This window comes from Rhinolophus sinicus, linkage group LG06, assembly GCF_036562045.2.
Source record: "Rhinolophus sinicus isolate RSC01 linkage group LG06, ASM3656204v1, whole genome shotgun sequence".
NCBI lineage: Eukaryota > Metazoa > Chordata > Mammalia > Chiroptera > Rhinolophidae > Rhinolophus > Rhinolophus sinicus.
Genome location: NC_133756.1, coordinates 36,293,925 through 36,311,979, shown reverse-complemented (window position 1 = coordinate 36,311,979; position 18,055 = coordinate 36,293,925). Strand labels below are relative to the sequence as shown.

General features: G+C 33.8%; 1 protein-coding gene across 3 annotated transcripts in view; it reads left to right on the top strand.

Moving 5' to 3' along the window:
- Window positions 1-17,828, top strand: part of ANKRD13C (ankyrin repeat domain 13C) — a 67,136-nt gene extending 49,308 nt beyond the window's left edge. For 2 of the 3 annotated variants that reach the window (XM_074334946.1, XM_019755088.2), the window contains 4 exons: window positions 3,643-3,722; window positions 4,966-5,064; window positions 7,809-7,909; window positions 15,580-17,828. In XM_074334946.1, the coding sequence (XP_074191047.1) occupies window positions 3,643-3,722; window positions 4,966-5,064; window positions 7,809-7,909; window positions 15,580-15,710 (411 nt within the window). In that variant the 3' untranslated portion in view covers window positions 15,711-17,828. The remainder of the gene's footprint in view (window positions 1-3,642; window positions 3,723-4,965; window positions 5,065-7,808; window positions 7,910-15,579) is intronic. The other variant, XR_002139478.2, reaches the window with a different exon arrangement.
- Window positions 17,829-18,055: the final 227 nt, after the last annotated feature.

Genomic DNA, 18,055 nt, shown 5'->3' with positions numbered 1-18,055 from the left:
GAACCCAATCAGTAGTTGTACACATCTCATTGGTTAGATCTCATTGGTTTGAACTTAGTAACGCTTAGCTAGCTTCAAGGATGGCTAGAAAAGAAGTTTTTCATTAACTAGGAAGTTATGTATGTGTCCAGATCTATAGAGCTTCTGCCAATTCTACTTGAATAAACATAGGTATCTAAAATTTGGTGTGTTTAAAAGTTTTAGGTGTGCAATATAGTAATTAGACATCTGTACACCTTGTAAAGTGATCACCCCGATAAGTCTAGTACCCACCCATCTTGTACCATACATAATTACCATGTTTCCCCAAGAATAAGACCTAGCCGGACCATCAGCTCTAACGAATTTTTTGGAGCAAAAATTAATATAAAATCCGGTCTTATATAAGACTTGGTCTTATAGTAAAATAAGTTCCAAAAGATGCATTGGAGCTGATGGTCCGGCTATGTCTTTTTTTCTGGGAAACACAGTATTATAATGTTATTGACTATATTCCCTATCCTGCCCTTTATATCCTCATGATTGTTTTTATTAATTGGCAGTTTGTACTTCTTAATCCCTTTCACTTTTTCCATCCATCCCCTCAACTCTCCTCCCATCTGGGTACCATCAGTAACAATTGTTCTCTGTATCTATCAGTTTGTTTCCCTTTTGTTTGTTCGTTTATTTTGTTTCTTAGATACCGCATATACCGTGTTTTCCTGAAAGTAAGATCTAGCTGGACAATCAGCTCTAATGTGTCTTTGTGAGCAAAAATTAATAATATAACACCCGGTCTTATTTTACTATAAGACCAGGTCTTAATATAATAAATATAATATAATATAATATAATATAATATAATATAATATAATATAATATAATATAATATAATATAATATAATATAATATAATATAATATAATATAGTATACCGGGTCTTATATAAGACTGGGTCTCATATTAATTTTTGCTCCAAAACATGCATTAGAGGTGATGGTCCGGCTAGGTCTTATTTTCGGGGAAACAGGGTAAGTGAAACCATATGGCATTTGTCTTTGACTTATTTCACTTAGCATAATACTCTATAGGTCCACCTATGTTGTAGCAAAATTTACTAAATTTGATCAAACAATTTCCTTTTTCCTCCTATCTTCTCTGTTTTGAGTGGTGGTACCATTCTCTGCCATCCAAGCCAGCAGCCTGAAATTGGTTCTTAGACTTCTTAGCTTTCCTTACGCCTATGTCTGATCAATCACAAAGTCCTAAAGATCTCTTGAATCTATTTCTCTACTTCTGTTTTGGAATAGCATGCCCTTACCATTTCTTATTTGGATTACTGAGCTAGCTTCCTAGCTTACACACTGCTGCCAGAGTGATCTCCTTGAAACAGATTGAACTATGGAATGCCTATGCTCCAGAACTAAAATGTACGGAAGACTTAAACTATGTATCAGGCACTGTTTTAAGCACTCTCTATTTAACAAACCATTTTCATCCTCTAAGGACCTGTGACGTTATATAGTTGATTAAACTAAGACAAAAGAACTTGAATAATCTGTCCAAAAGTCAGCTTGTAATTGGAGAAGCCAGCATTTAATCAGTCTGGCTCCAAAGTTTGTGTTCAAAAACTACATTATATTGCTCAAAATACTTGTCCATGGCTTTCTGAGTAAAATGTAATTTATTGCTCAAACCTCTTCCAAACTCCTTTTTCTCTTCTGCGTCTTGCCCATTTACCCTTATATTGTGCTGCTTTCTCTTTATTCGATTCATACTGACTAGTCACAGTATACGTGCAGTTTCCTAGCACAGCATGCTTTTCCTCACCATATCATTTCCTCAGTCTCCTTCCCCTAGTTATTTTGTTCTCTTTCTTGTAGACTCCTCTGCTCAGGAACCACCATTGTTTGCACATCTTTTTGGCTACCCCAGTCTGAGTCAGAAACCCCTTCTCTGTGCTTGTATGTCATCTTCAAGATCTCGATATCGTAGCGCCAATTACCTTGGGTTATAATTGTCTCCTTTCTATGTGTCTCTAAGCTTCTCAGGACAGAATGCCCTCAATTCATATTGCCTGATGCCCAAAAACTGTACGTTTCCTTTCTTCTCACAGCCTCTGTTGCTACCCAGAGGTCATCAATGACTTCTCACCAACAAAATCTATGGCCTTTTCCAAGCTTCTTTCTCCTTAAAATCTTTGTATTATGATATTGAAATAGTCTTTCCTTTTGGCCTCCATGACACCTTGATGCTGCAATTTTTTGTTAGTAACATCTGGCTCCTTTTTGTCCTCCCCCCCCCACCCCCGTTCACCCCCAGGGTATATGGTTTTATCACTCATCAGCCCTCTATTTTCTTACTTATTTTTCATCTATTCAGAGAATTCCTAAACCTTTATCTCTAACTCTGATTTCTTTCCTTCTGTTTCTGTAACTGCCCTCTAGGAATTTCCCAGTATATAGTAATAGTTCCTGTTATTTCCTGAATCCTTTATTCTGTGCCAGGCAGTATGTTCTTTCCACATATAATCTCCTTGAATTCTTAACAGTGAGGTTTGCGTTCATATTCCCATTTTACAGGTAAGTTCAATTAACATGATAGAGAGTAACTTGCCTTAATTCACACACTACCAGGTAGTGGAGCTGGAATTCCGACTGAGTTTTGTGTCTTCAGAAATCCTTGATTTTAACAACTCTGATATGCCGCTAACATCTTAGACTCTATATCCAAAACTACTTCTGTGAATAGGATCCTCTCCCAGTGTTACTATTTATCTTGTTATTCACATCAGTTTTAATTTATTATTACCCTTTTGCTCCACAGTTTATCTTATTAGTTTTTCCTTAGTGGGTGTCAGTTTCTACAGCCACTCCCTACTTCCTTATTGCCAGTTCATCCTATAGTGATCCAAATTCATATTTAACAAAGACAAGGTGTAAGTTTTAAAATCAAGCTTGACCTTTTGCCAGTGTTGTTCATCTTCCTTTTGAACTTCCCTCCCTAGTTCACATAAATCAATCTACTTGTGTTTTTCCATCATTAATTCTTCGTCTAAAATACTCTTTTTATTTTATTTTCATTTAAATCTGAGCCCCCAATCCCCTAGTCTGAATTTATTATCCAAAGAAGATTGCTCTCTTTTCCGAACTCCAGTCCCACTCAGTTTTTTGTAAGCTCACTTGGCCTTTAATCATACAATATTTTTTATTTCTGATGAACTGCTCATGTCTACTTTTTTTTTTTCTTTCCAACTCTGAATTGTAAACTTCTTGAAGTCTATATTTCCCATGTTTACCAGCTACCATGATGCCAGGAACATTTTAGATGATTAAACATTGAATGAATGGATTTTATAACTTTGATACTTGTTGTCTTAGAGATTTAGAACAAAAATTGATAATAAATATTATTGATAGAGCTTAAATCACCATGGAATTATATATATCAGAAGTAGCCTCTTAAAGCATTATATTAAAGAGATTTAGAAGTTTAGTAGTTTAAAGTTTATTGTATGTTTTTATTTTATATTTTTTAAAATGACATTTTTCTTTCCTCCCTCCCTCTGTATCTCTGTCTCTCTCTCTCTTTCTCTCTGTCTCCGTCTCTGTTTTTCCCCCTTTCCCTCTCCCTCTTTCTTTCTTTCTTTTTTATTTTTTGGCAGCCAGTTCGAAGACAGTCCCTTACCCCTCCTCCTCAGAACACCATTACCTGGGAAGAATATATATCTGCTGAAAATGGAAAGTAAGTGGTTTTTTTTTTATTTCTTTTGTTTATATGTTATTTGGATTTTATAAAAGAACAATTTGTAGAAACATGAGTATGTAAAATTGTTTTAGAGAGAATTATTAGTAGTTTTGTCTGAAGTGGTTCTTTTACCTTTTAAAAATACGGGTTAGGCATGATGAGGGGGAAGTATCCCCAATTATGTTTATTCTTTGAGTAAGTTACAGAGCCTTCATTTGGCATCCCTGCTGCCTGTTTATACGCACCAAAAAACCTATAGGGCATTGTTCTCAGGAAGTGAGGAATTGCCCAGTGCAGTTGCTTTTTTGAGTGTTTCCATGTTTTGATGAACTTTGATATCCTGTTACTATCCTGAGTCTTTACTGTGGTGTAAGGCCATTCACTATTTATTTTTTGCCTTCCAAACTCCTGTCAGTACCCTTTTGTTTCAGCCTTTGCCAGACTGCTTCTTCCCATCCTTACATAGATAATTTCCTTAATGTTACGTTACTACAACTTAGTGATTACCTAGCGCATAGTTTGTATTCAGTAAATATTTATTGAATCAAAGAATGATGAATGATAAATATTTTGAAAGAATCGATAAATAAAAAGTGTTTTCTGGCCAACCATATGAAAGAAAGTACAGTGCTTTGAAGTAAATACTGTTTCCTTTTGGCGAACGAAAGTACAGTTCTTTGAAGAAAATACTATTTCCTTTTGGCGGAGAATAAAATATTACCTACCTCCATGCTTAGGAAGAAGTTGTAATGATTATTGTTTTTTGTATTGAAAGGTTTATTATTATACTTTAATTTCTCCAAAATGTTTCCATCTTACAGTATTCTATAGTTAAGATAGAATTTATTCTTCACATTATTACTTATTAATCAGTGCTGAGAACTGTAGACAATAAAAGAAATTGAATAAGTGATTTTTAAAGATACACAATGATATTTTAAACTTTTTTTAATGATTTGCTTTGTTTCTAAATAGTTGGATTAATAAAATTACATTCAGTGTGAAATTTGTTGAGTTTTGATAGTTTTTATGAACTTCTACACTTTGCTATTTTATTTTTTGTTACCCTTGTCTTACTTCTTATACATGTATCATTCCCTTTTATCATAACTTTATTTCTATACTCAGTGTAAGAAAAAGTGAAATATTAATAAATGCCATTGGAAGATTGACAGATTCTTCTTAAGACGATGATAACATCTGGAAAAAGTTTCCTAATTATTTCTTTCTCCCATTATAGAGCTCCTCATCTGGGTAGAGAACTGATGTGCAAAGAGAGTAAGAAAACATTTAAAGCCACGATAGCCATGAGCCAGGAATTTCCCTTGAGAATTGAGTTGTAAGTTTGTTACTAACTAACTATACAAGCTTATGAAAGAAGCCATTAAACCCTAAAGGCTGTATGTAATAACACTTACATCTGAGTGGTGCATTTGAGACCTTTGAAGTGCAAAAGCCAATAGCCATTGCTTTGATGGTGTGTGCCCCCTTGTAGGAATTTTCTAGTTCACAAAATATTAGCATTTTTATTATTTTAACCAGACAAATGTTTGAGTAGTTATTTTAATTATAAAAATAATACATGAATACATGTGTATTATAAAAACTAATAGCATGAAAGTTTATAGAATAAAAATGACAGTTTACTTTCACTTTATTACTAGCAGTTAATAGGTGAGTAACTGGTGTATTTTTATCTAGATTTTTCTCTGTGTTTTTGCATTTTTATTAAAATAGTATAGCCTACATTTGTTCTGTGAGTACCTGTTTTTTTTTTCTTTTAAAAGTAAGTATATCTTGCAGTTATTACAATAATTACTTTTTAGTCTATCTTCTTTCCATGGTTTTTGTAGTATTGATATACTGTAATTTATTTTGTCACACCCCTGCTGCTAAACATTTTGATTGTAGTTTGTTACCATTACAAACAATACTGCAGTGGACATCTTGAATATATCCTTTCAAACCTGTACTCATCAGATGTAAAATTAAAAATGAAATCAATTTGGAGAAATGGGTGGAATGGGAGGTGGGTAGCTAGAGCTAATTCTGACAGAACTGTAACTTCAGGCTCCCCACTAAAGTAGGGGATGAATTGAAGCCCTACACTATTTTCCCTTCCCTAACAATCTGGCTAATGCATTAAAACAAAATTTTCATAGAAGAGAGCAGGCTCTACATTTTTCTACAGAGTATATACATGTATTATACTCCCCAATAGCCAGACTTTAGAAAAGTAGATAGAATGTGCTATATATACAGCCCTCAAGCTATAGATCAGAGAGGGAGGGAGATAGACAGTTCCCAGAGGATCTGGGTAGGGAGTTAACCATACATACAAATCTGGGTAATTCATCATATCTTAGACCAGAGTCACTAGTATTATATTCTAATAAAGAACAACAATGTGGTCAATTATAAAATGCTATCAATTTTAGGAGTTATCCCAATTTCAGAGATGTTAGTATATGAAAAAACATGGTATAACTTATAAGTGTTGCATTTATAACCATTTCCCATGCAAAAAAGTAAAATAAAGAACATAGCATGTAAAAGACAAAGAATTCATTCTAGAACGAAACATAGGTCAAAGAACATAAAATTCCTTGTAAATGCTATAGAAAAAAAAATGTGAAATGAGTAAATTAGATCACGCTAAGAGAAGATGATAAGATAATAGAATGAAATGAAAAGGAGATTGTAAAGCTAAGGGAATAAAGTAAGTACTAAATAGCACTATTGCAAAGCAAATACATTAGGAATAACAATGAACAGAATGTATGTGGCAGAAAATTAAATTTTGATAGCTCATACTGCATTTCCCCGAAAATAAGACCGGGTCTTACATTAAGTTTTGTTCCCTTAGGGCTTATTTTCAAGGGATGTCGTATTTTTTCATGTGCAGCAATCTACATTCAATTATAGTCATGTCATCTTCCAGAACATCGTCATAATGTACTAAACAAATGCGTCTGTCTGGCTGAGATCTTAATGGGCTTATTTTCGGGGTAGGGCTTATTTTCGGGGAAACAACTGTAGTAAATGCAAGTGAAAGAAGAGGTTAAACTAATCAGAGAAATAATGTTTCTGGAGACAAAGATGGTTCAACATAAGGACCATTGGTGTGCCCCTAATATAGAAAGCTTCCAAAATAGTAATCCAGATATGATAGAAGAAAATTTCTCTGTAAGAAAGAACTGAATCCTTAGCATAACATTAGGCTCCAAGAAAAAGTGATAAGAGGATGATTGGTAACAATAATTATTTTAATTAAACTATTTGACTTCAATTTTTAATACTCTAAAGGCATTCAAACAGAAAAGATGAAAAACAGCCTGCCCTACGTTTTTTCACATCTTAGTATTTCTGAGGCAAAGAAAGTGTGATCTGATAGTATATCCAGATAAGATGCTATTTACATGTCAAGGCAATTGAAAAAGACACAGAATTCAAGAAATATAGCAGCCATGGACCATACTACTTGAAAATGAAATCCATCCAACCAAAAGATGAAAGGAGAAGTTATAGTATAATGACTGATGCAATACTGAATGCCAGAGGACATTATGAAATTGTAGTTTAGAGGGAAATAAGTATAAACTGAAATTTTATGCCAGCCAAATTTTCCTTTAAATATGCAAAATGGAAACACTCATTTATGAAATCTGCAAGAAATCAATGAATACTAACTAAGCACATAAGAGCCCTTCACACACACAAAATTGACAGCGATACTCAGCCACCCAAACAGTGAGGCTAATTAAAGAACTCGGGGGAGGGGGAGGTATGTAAACTTCAGGAAGAAGATAGATGTCAGCCTTGAATCCAGTTAAATATAGAACTAAAATCAAGTAAATGTGGAAATTATGACTGTACAATAAAATGTAAAAGTTATAAACTTTGACACAGCAAAAAGAATAATAACCAAAAAATCAAGAGGAAGAATGAGGCACCATTTCCTCATCCTTAATATCTAGAAATCAGTAGTACTGTCTGAGTTTGAAGCTTGTGGTTATGAAACAGCATAAGAACACAAAGACATCCATTTGAAAAATGAAAACATTTTTTTCTTCCATTTTTCAGATTATTGAATGTTTTGGAAGTAATAGCTCCCTTTAAGCACTTTAACAAGCTTAGAGAATTTGTTCAGATGAAGCTTCCTCCAGGCTTTCCTGTAAAACTAGGTAAGAGAAAAATTATAATTTCCATGTCTATTAGAAATATGGAACTGTTTACTAACATTTAATAAGAAATATGCTTTGAAGGAAAATGGATTTCCTAGTTGCTAAAATTTAAAGAAGTTTTTCTGTAATTACATGCTTTGATATTCACGTTTTGTCAGATATATAAAGTGCCTGATGAGAGTTCTACTTCTACTTGATTTAAATTAAATATACGGGATAAGCAAATACTTCATACAAGAGGGTGTGGGTGAACTCATGATGCACTGTGATAAAGTTTTTGAAGTGAAATAGGAAGACTGGATTTTAGCCCAAATTTTTAAGCAAACTTGAGTTCCTGAACAGTGGGGAATGTTTCTGGAGTCAACAGTCACTATTTATAGATAAAGTAATACTTGTACATTCTATTTTCAGTCTTAAATATTTAAACATAGTATTATCTTAAGCAATGATCTTTATAAACAGTAAACTCTCATTTTTGTATATATTTATCTTAACTGTATCAGAAAACTGGGAACAATAGACTATTAAAAGGTTCTTTAGGAGTTTAGGCTTAGATTTAGCATTGATTTAAGCTTCAGGAGAGCCTTCAATACCACCGATTGATCCAGCCACCAAATATTTAATCGCCGCTTGCAATGTGCCAGACGCTTTTCTAGGGATGAAAGGCAGTAAAAGTCCCTGCCCTCTTGGTGTTTACATTCTAGTGGGAGAGGAAAAAAAAGCATATAGTAAATGTAATCTTTATATAATTCCTCACATACATATTTTTTATCTTTATTCAATATTACTGAAACTACATCTCAGAATAATTAGGCCCAGAAATAATGTTTTCATTGCTAAAAATTAAACCTGAACTCAACTTTCCAAACTTGGAAATAAGCATTTGGTAGATTAAAATGGATTTTTAAGCATGTTTTCAAAATGTCACTCTAGAGTCCCTTTGTGCTGAAAAAGCAGTGGGAACCCAATGTCTCCTTGAGGAAACCACTATAAGATCTTAGGCAGAAATGGTTAGAAAACTGAAGCAATCGAGACCTGTCTGTTTGAGCTATAGATACAGGATCATTACATGAACATTTCTGCAGAAGCTTCAAATTCCACTGTGATTTTCTATAGCCAGCAACTAGTTCAAGCATTGGATTCTCTTCTAGGTCCTGTGTTTAGGAGGCACAGTGATAAACGAGAATAGAGGGCAACAATTGAATACATGAGAATTGCAAACTTGCCCTGTGTTCACATCTCTTTAAGCCCCAACCTCAAATCACACCCCACACTCAATATACATTTTTATGCAAAAGGAGTATTTTGATTATATGAAAAGGAAAAAAGTCTATTTTTTTGGAGGCATTTCTCTGATATAGTACCACATCTTAACAAGGGATTGATAATCTTTTGCTTTTGTACTTACAGTTATCACTAATTTTCTTACCTATCTCTCTCTCTCTCCTAGTTTTTCTTCTTTTCAACTAACCTTGTGAAACTCCAATCCTCAGTCATTTTTATTTCCTACCATTTCTGTTTCTGTATTTAGGCTAAAAAATACAATTGAGGGGGAAAATTATAAAAATTTGGAAATTGTTGTTAAGACAATTATATTTTTTCAAAATCAGCCAGAGCTTTAAAGAATGATTATGAATGATCTTATCCGATTAATTATCCTCTTTGCTCAAAGGCTAAATTTGAACCTCTTTTACCAGTCTCCATCCTCTCTCACTACTTCCTCCCACAATCTAAGCAGATGATTTTTGTTTCCTTAGTTACAGAAAAAGACTATCAGAAATGAGACCTCCCTCCACCTACATAGACTTTCTGCCCCCAGCCTTGTCTTTTCCATCTCAGTGGAAGTGGTGCCCTCTTCTTAGCTTGAATAGTCTATTTGTACTATGGATCTACTCTCCCAGCTCTAACGAGCTTGCTCTATCAGTCTCTGCGTATTTCTTTTTTACCATCCAACTCTCTACTGACTTTTTCCTCTTAGCTTTAGGCTTTGTTTAGGTCTTTCTCCTTTTAAAATTCAACCAGCCAAATAAAATAATCCCTTTAATTCCTCCCTACCTAGCACTTGCCTTTAATCTTTGCTTTCCATAGCCAAGCTACTTGAAAATCTACTTTTATCTCTCCATTCTTACTTTACAATTATATTATAAATGGGGTAAATAGCCACATAAAGGGAGGCAAGGTTTTTCTATTATACTTGAACTGCTAAAATGATGACACGAGTTTATAAGTTGGTTATATATAATGTATATTTACAACCACCACTAAAGAAGCTATAAGAGGAGATATACTTAAAAACACTATAGAAAATTAAAATCAAACTCTAAGAAAATAGTCAGGTAACCTACAGGAAAGGAAGAAAACAAATTACAAAATGGCAGACTTAAGGCTTACTATTAGGTTGGTGCAAAAGTAATTGTGGTTTAAAAGGTTGAAAATAATTGCAAAAACCGCAATTACTTTTGCACCAACCTAATATATAATTTCATTAAATGTAAGTAGTCTAAAGAGACTATTTGAAAGATAGAGATTGGCAAAATGGCTTACAAAATATGACAAGTGTATGCTATCATTAAGAAAGTCTCTTCAAATATAATAGTAGGCAAATTGAAAGGGAAAGGATGGAAAAATATGTATCAAAGGATAATGGGACTAGCCATGTTAATATTAGGTAAAATGGATTTCAGAGCAAAGAAAATTACCAGAGACAGAGAAGGACATGATATAATGATAAAAGGGTCACTCCACAAAGAGGAATAGCAATCCTAAATGTATGCATATACACCAGACAACAGAGCTGCGAGACAGGTGTAAGCAAAAAAATGAAATCAATGAAAGGAAAAATAGATCTATAATATAAATTGAGACTTCAGCACCCTTCTCTTCACAGTTGAAACAACAACGAGATAGAAAATAAGCAAAGTTATAGAACATCTCTACAACACCATAAACCAAAGCATCTATTTGTCATTTATGGAATAGTCTACCCAACAGTAGCTGAATACACATTCTTTTCAACTGCCCATGGAACATATACATAGGTAGGCCATATCCTGGGCCATAAGGTGACCTCAAAAATTGTAAAAGAGTTGAAAATCTGTCATAATAGAATCAAACTAGAAATTAACAATAGAAAAATAACAGAAGAATCTCCAAACATATGGAAACAAAAGAATACTCTTCTAAATAATTTATAGGTCAAAAACAAGGTCTTGGCAATAAAGAATATATTAAACTAAATGAAAATGAAGTAATAACACATCAGAATTTGTGGCATATATCTAAAGTGGTGCTGAGAGGGAAATTCATAGCACTAGATGTGTACATTAGGGGAAGAAAGTCACACATCAGTAATTTAAGCTCCTACCTCAATTAACTTAGAAAAAGAAGAGCAAATAAACCCAAAGCAAGCCGAAGGAAGGACATAATGAAGTGTAAAAATCATGAAAGAGAAAACAGAAAACAAATAGAGGAAGTCAATGAAACAGAGCTGGTTCTAGAAAATGATCAGTACAATCAACACATTTGTAACAAGACTGATAGAGAAAACAGAAGTTATCAATACAAGAAATGAAACAGGATATCACTACAGACCCTGCAGAAATCAAAAGGATAATAAATTTAATGAGGAATAAAGGGGAAAAAAGGCATTATTCAGAGAAGAAAGGAAGAAATAAAGTCTCCATTTGCAAATGATACGATTCTATCAGTAGAAATATCAAAGATTCTACAAAAAAATTAGAATTAACGAGTTGAGCAAGATGACGGGATACAAGTTAAACAAACAACAGCCAATTGTATTTCTGTATATTAGCATTGAACACAGACACCAAAATTGAAAATTAAGTACTGTATATAATTGCTAAAAAAGGAAATACTTAGGTGTAATTCTGACAAACCATGTGCGGTACTTATATATGCTAAAAATTATACAACATTGATGAAAGAAATCAAAGAAGATATAAACAAATGGGGAGACATACCATGCTCATGAATTGGAAGACTCAACATAGGAAAGTTGTTAATTCCTCCCAAGTTAATATATTGGTTTAACACCATTTTTATCACAATCTCAGCAATATTTTATGCATATATATAGACAAGATTATTTTAAAATTTACATAGAAAGGCAAGAAAACTAGAATATTAGTTTTCTAGGACTGATATAACAGAATACCACAAACTGAGTAGCTTAGACAACAGAAATTTAGTGTCTCACAGTTCTGGAGGCTAGCAGTCCGAGATGAATGTGTCGCCAGGGTTGGTTCCTTCTGTGAGAGAATCTGTTTGTTCCACACCTTTCCCCTGGCTTCTGGTGATACTCCTTGGCTTATAGAAAGTCACTCCAACCGCTGCCTTCATCTTCACATGATGTTCTCCCTGTGTGTGTGTCTCCAAATTTACTTTTTTTGTAAGGACACTAGCCATACAAAGAGAGGGTTAGGGACCACTCTCATGACTCTTGACTTGATTACTTCTGTAAAGACCCTGTCTCCAAAATAGGTTACATTCTGAGGTACTGGGGTTTAGTACTGGAACATACAGTTTTTGGAGGGGAAACAATTCAACCTATAACAATAACCAAAACAATTTTGAAAAAGAATAGAGTGTGGGTACTCAGTTTACTCTGTTTCAGTGTTTACTGTGTAGCTATGGTAGTCAAGACTGTATGCCAAGTGATAAACATATAAATCATAACAAAATAGAGAATCCAGAAATAGACCTTCATAAATGTGCCCAACTGATTTTTGGTAAAAGTTTAAAGGCAGTTCGACAGAAGAAAGATAGCCCTTTCAACAAATGATCCTGGAGCAATAGACATCCAAAAGCAAAACAGTGAACCTCCCACCTAAGTCCTTTAGTTTCTACAAAAATTAACTGATAATGGACCGTGGACTTAAATTTAAATGTAGAACTTAGACCTGTAAAACATTTAGGAAATAAACATTGAAGAAATTCTTAGGAATCTAGGTTTAAGCTAAGAGTTCTTAGGCTTTACACGACAAGCACAATTTATAAAAGGAAAAAAATCAGTGAACTGGACTTCATCAAAAATAAAACCTCTGTGAAACCCAGTTAAGTGGAAGAAAACACAAGAACTCTTAAAACTCATCAGTAACAAAACAAGCCAATTACAAAAGGACAAAAGACATTCCACCAAAGAGGATGTGTAAATGGAAAATAAGCACGTGTTCAATATTATTAGCCATTAGGGAAATGCAGATTAAAACCAGAATGAGATATCACTATACACACCTAACAGAATGGTTAAAATAAAACAACACCAAATGTTTGTCCAGATGTGAAGTGACTGGATCAGTCATACTTTGCTGGTGGTAATGTAAATAAAATGATAGATAGCCATGCTGGAAAACATTTTTGCAGTTTTTTAAAAAAAAAACTGAATACCCAAGTTCCATATGATCAAGCAATTGCATTCCTGGGCATTTATCCCAGAAAAATAAAGATTATGTTCACACAAAAACTGTACACAAATATTTATTCACAGCAATGTTATTTGTAATAGCCCCAAATTAGAACCAACACAAGCTGCTCATTGTAGATTCACTTTACTTTTCCACTTTTACTGTGTTTGTTATTGATATTCATATTGTTTTGTATATCTAATGGACACTTTTATTCTTTTAAATCTCTCCAAGATTTAACTATTTTTGTGGAGTCCTTATCCCAATGAATGATAGACTTTCTTCAAATTTCCTCTGACTTCTTTGAGTTCTCTCTTGATTTTCTTCCTGCCTCTCTGGCCTCCCCTTCTGGAGCACCTCTCTCTTTTGACTTATGTCATGCTACATTATACTCTCATCACATCTGCTAAAACTTAAGCCAAAACACGTTATGACTACTCTGCTCACAACCATCCATTTCATTCAGAGTAACAGCCAAAGACTTTTCCTAGACCGAAACCCCACGTGATCTGGCTGCCAGTTTTCCTCACCCAACCTGCTGATCTTCCCCTCACCCACTTGGCTGCAGCCACACTGGTCTCTTAGCTGTTCCCAGAGTAAACCTGGCACTTTCTTTTTAGGGCTTCTGTACTTATTCCCTCCACTTGGAATTTTCTTTTCGTAAGCAACTGTATGGTTCTTCTCTTAGGTTACTTCTCTGAAAGGTTACTTTATTAAGGTTTTCCTTTGCCACAGTATTCAAGACCTCTTACCCTCAAACACTGGGATTCCCTATCTCCCTAGCACGCTTTATTTTTGTCTCCTTAGTCATTGTAAAATGTATTTAATAAAATGTCAATATATGCAATGTAGTATATTGTTAGCATGGAAAATGCAGCTTTTAAGGTGTTTCTTACAAACACTTATTGATGCTCTGGATTTGCAAATAACAATCTCTTTAGTAAAGGTCCCTAAACTCCTTCAAATTATTTAAAATCCTGGAAAATGTTTAAACTAGGCTGGCCACTCTAAAAAACCTGACAGATGCATTCTGACACATTTATCAGGATACAATTTAAAACATTTCTTTAGCTAAGAGTTTTAATACGATGTACCTACCATCTTATGACTCTTAACACATTATTCTTCCTATTTTCATTCCATTGAAAATCAGTAAATGAATGGTACCCTGTGTTTCAATAAAACTACTCACGGACACTGAAGTTTCAATTTCATGTTATTTTACTGGCACAAAATATTCTTTTTTTGACCATTAAAAAATGTAAAATCTTTTCTTAGCTCACAGGCCAGGCAGTGGGCCTTAGTTTTTTGATGACTGAATAGAAACGTCCTCTGCACTTAATAGGCATAAATGAATGATTTTTTTTCCCCAGAGATAATTGGAAACGGTAATCCTTATGTTGATTTATCTTTTTTTTTAAAATCATAATATTACTTTTTGCAATAAAATACTAGGTTTGTTAACAGTCAAATAAACTTAATTTACTGTATGCCTTTATCCTAGACACTCAAGTTAGCTTTCATAGAATCATTCAGAGTTTTAAGGGTGATTTAGAGTTTATTTTGTAGATAAAATTCCTGAGGCACATAAGTTATTTCATTTGTCGGAATCAGAACCTAGGTTTTAGGATTTATATTCTTTCGAATAGCTTGTATTAGGAATAAAACCAAGCAGAATGATTGAAGTATTTGGCCATTTTTAATGTCAGATTTCACTCATAATTGCAGCCAGAAATGTATTTTATATAGAAGATTGTTAGGCTGTGGTGCCATGATGTTAATCCAATTCTGATGAGACTGTGGATGCATTGTTTTTAGTGTTTTAAAACAAAAAAGGATCCATGTATTTTATTTGTTAGAATAAAAATAAATCAGCTCAGAGTCAGAATACATGCACTATAATCTGAAAAAAAGATGGCAGAATGAAAAGTACACCTGTCCCTTTACCCCAAGAATAATAAAGAAAGACCAGTAGAATCTGGTGTTATAGTTCTAAGATTGGGAAGCAATGGGAACTTTGAGTTTTTGATGTAATTCTTGATGCCTTGGTATGTTCCTTACCTCGATAGTAACCAAATGCTGCCCCACGACACACATACTCCGTAATAAACGTGTTAGGGTTTGTCTGCTGTTTGAATAGTGTTTTTTTACATTTTAAATAGTACGGATATCTCTAATAGTATTTTATAGTCTATAAATAGATTAACATTTCATTTTACAATGTTACCATTGATTGTCCTCTCTTAGATATACCCGTGTTTCCTACGATCACAGCCACTGTGACCTTTCAGGAGTTTCGATATGATGAATTCGATGGCTCCATCTTTACTATACCTGACGACTACAAGGAAGACCCGAGCCGTTTTCCTGATCTGTAACTGACACGGAACACAATGTAATCTAACCAAGCAAAACCAGAGAATGTAGAGACTGCAGAATGAATCCAAATAGGAGGGACAGATGCTTTCAGTGAAGAAAAGGGAATTACACTGAATCGACACATCAGTAATACGATATAGTGAAACGGGCCTTGAATAAGAATTTCAGCAAGTTTCCTGATGTGACACTTTCAGTCTTTTTAAAAATATGCATATTATAGTGTAATAGATTGACACCTTAATGACCCTAAGTACTTCTTATGTAAAACAGCTATGAGTGCTGTGATTTGTTTTTAAAAATTTTTACACTTCTTGTGAAATATATGTGCATATAAATATATCTATATCTATAGCTATATCTAAAACACTCCTGGACCATTAACATAAATTAAATGTCTTAAGAGATATGAAACCCTTTTAAACTTGTCATCTTATATTCAAGGTGACATTTATAAATATTCCTTCAAGCTTTGTTTTCATAAAATGTAAACTATGTAACATTATGTATAGTTCAGTAATTTGAATGTTTGTTCAATATAATGAACTAGAAGGAATGCAGTTTTCTGTAGATGAATGAACCAAATGGTAACCATTAAACAATTGCATTTATATGTTGCAATACATTCAGAAGGAGTGTTCACTCTGCAGGGAATAAGGTACCTCCTTTAGCACCTTAGTGCAATTCATTGTGGTGCTATTTGTTTTTACCTGAATTCTTTCTTCAACGGAAAATGTTTGTTACTAATCTTCTTTTCATAGAACCTGTATTTTTTTTTTTTCTAAACTTGAGTTTAAGTCTTTTTGTGTGTGTGTTCATGGTAAGGTATGGTTAGCATGCTTAAAGGTATTCCTCTTCCAAATCTCAGCACTTTAAAAAAAAATTCCAAAATTTTAAACTTGCTTCCTAGAAAGTATACATCATTCTGATTATTTTGTTTGCTTTTAGTGGACTATGGATGCATTCGTGTCAGTTTTAAACCCACATATTTTGGACATCCCTACATGTTTAATGCTTTCAAAATAAGGTAAAAACATTTTATATGCTAAAAGAATATATTTGTTATCAGTTAAATTCCAGAAACGTACATAAGATTGACAATTCCTACTGTTTATATTGTAAGTTACAAGAAAATATTTATTGGTTTTAATTATCTCCAAAGTGTTAAAATCATGCATTACTCATTTTTGCACTTAAAATTTTTTATATTTATTCCAAGATGGTTTGATGGTCCAAGAATGAAAATAAATTAGGAATAATGTATCACAGTCATAAAATGTTATGTTGTATTAAAAACCTTAGCTAAAGAAATGTTTTTTAAATGTACCCTGATAAATGTGTCAGAATGCATCTGTCAGGTTTTATAGAGTGACCAGTAGTTTAAACTTTTTCCAGGATTTTAAATAATTTGAATGAGTTTAGAGACTTTTATTGAAGAGATGATTATTTACAAATCCAGAGCATCAATCGTAAGAACATTTTTATAATAAACATCTTAAAAGCTGCATCTTCCATGCTGATAACATACTACATTGCATATGTTGACATTTTATTAAATACATTTTATAATGAAGAAGAATAATCACAGTTAAACGTTCAAAGACCTATTACTACCAGATGTGGGTCTGTTGAATTTTGTGGAAAGAGTTGGTAAATGAGACTACGTTTATTGAATATAAGTTGATCCCTATTATTTTGGGAATGCTTATAGATCATGAAACTTGAAATACCAAGACACTGAACGGCAGTGATCACTGTTGCTTTTAGGCTCCCTTACTCTCTGGGAGTCTGGTATACTTTCAGGACTATACTATAGAGTGTTTCATAGGTACAGGCAACTTACTGGGGGAAATAAACATGGTAAATTCCAGCTGGGGATTTATCAATTTCATAAAAGCTGTGAATATTTTGCTGGGGTACACTGGAGGTAGGAAGACTACTGAAAACTTTTGCACTGGATTTTGTTGTTAACTCTTATCATTTTCTTTCATAAAGAGTAGTAGAGATTGTTCATTCCAAATGTCTTTTATTTGATCACAAAGGAAAAGCAAATGTCTGTATCTCTTAAGATGGTGTAAACAAGGAATTATTAATGCAAATAAACTTTTCACATTATTAGACTTTTCAAAGTGTGCCTTTTAATCCAGTTAATGAAGTTACAGGTTTGTCGTGTTAGGGACCCTGCTCGCTCCGCCATTTGTCATGCGGGGCGGCCTGTGGACTCTCTGCTCCCGCTCCCCACATAAGAACCCAGGATATGGCGAGGCCAAAAAGGAACACCCAGGGAGCCATAGGTAGGGGAGTCATACCACTATAGTCTCACTGGAGGCTGGACTCCCGTGACCTG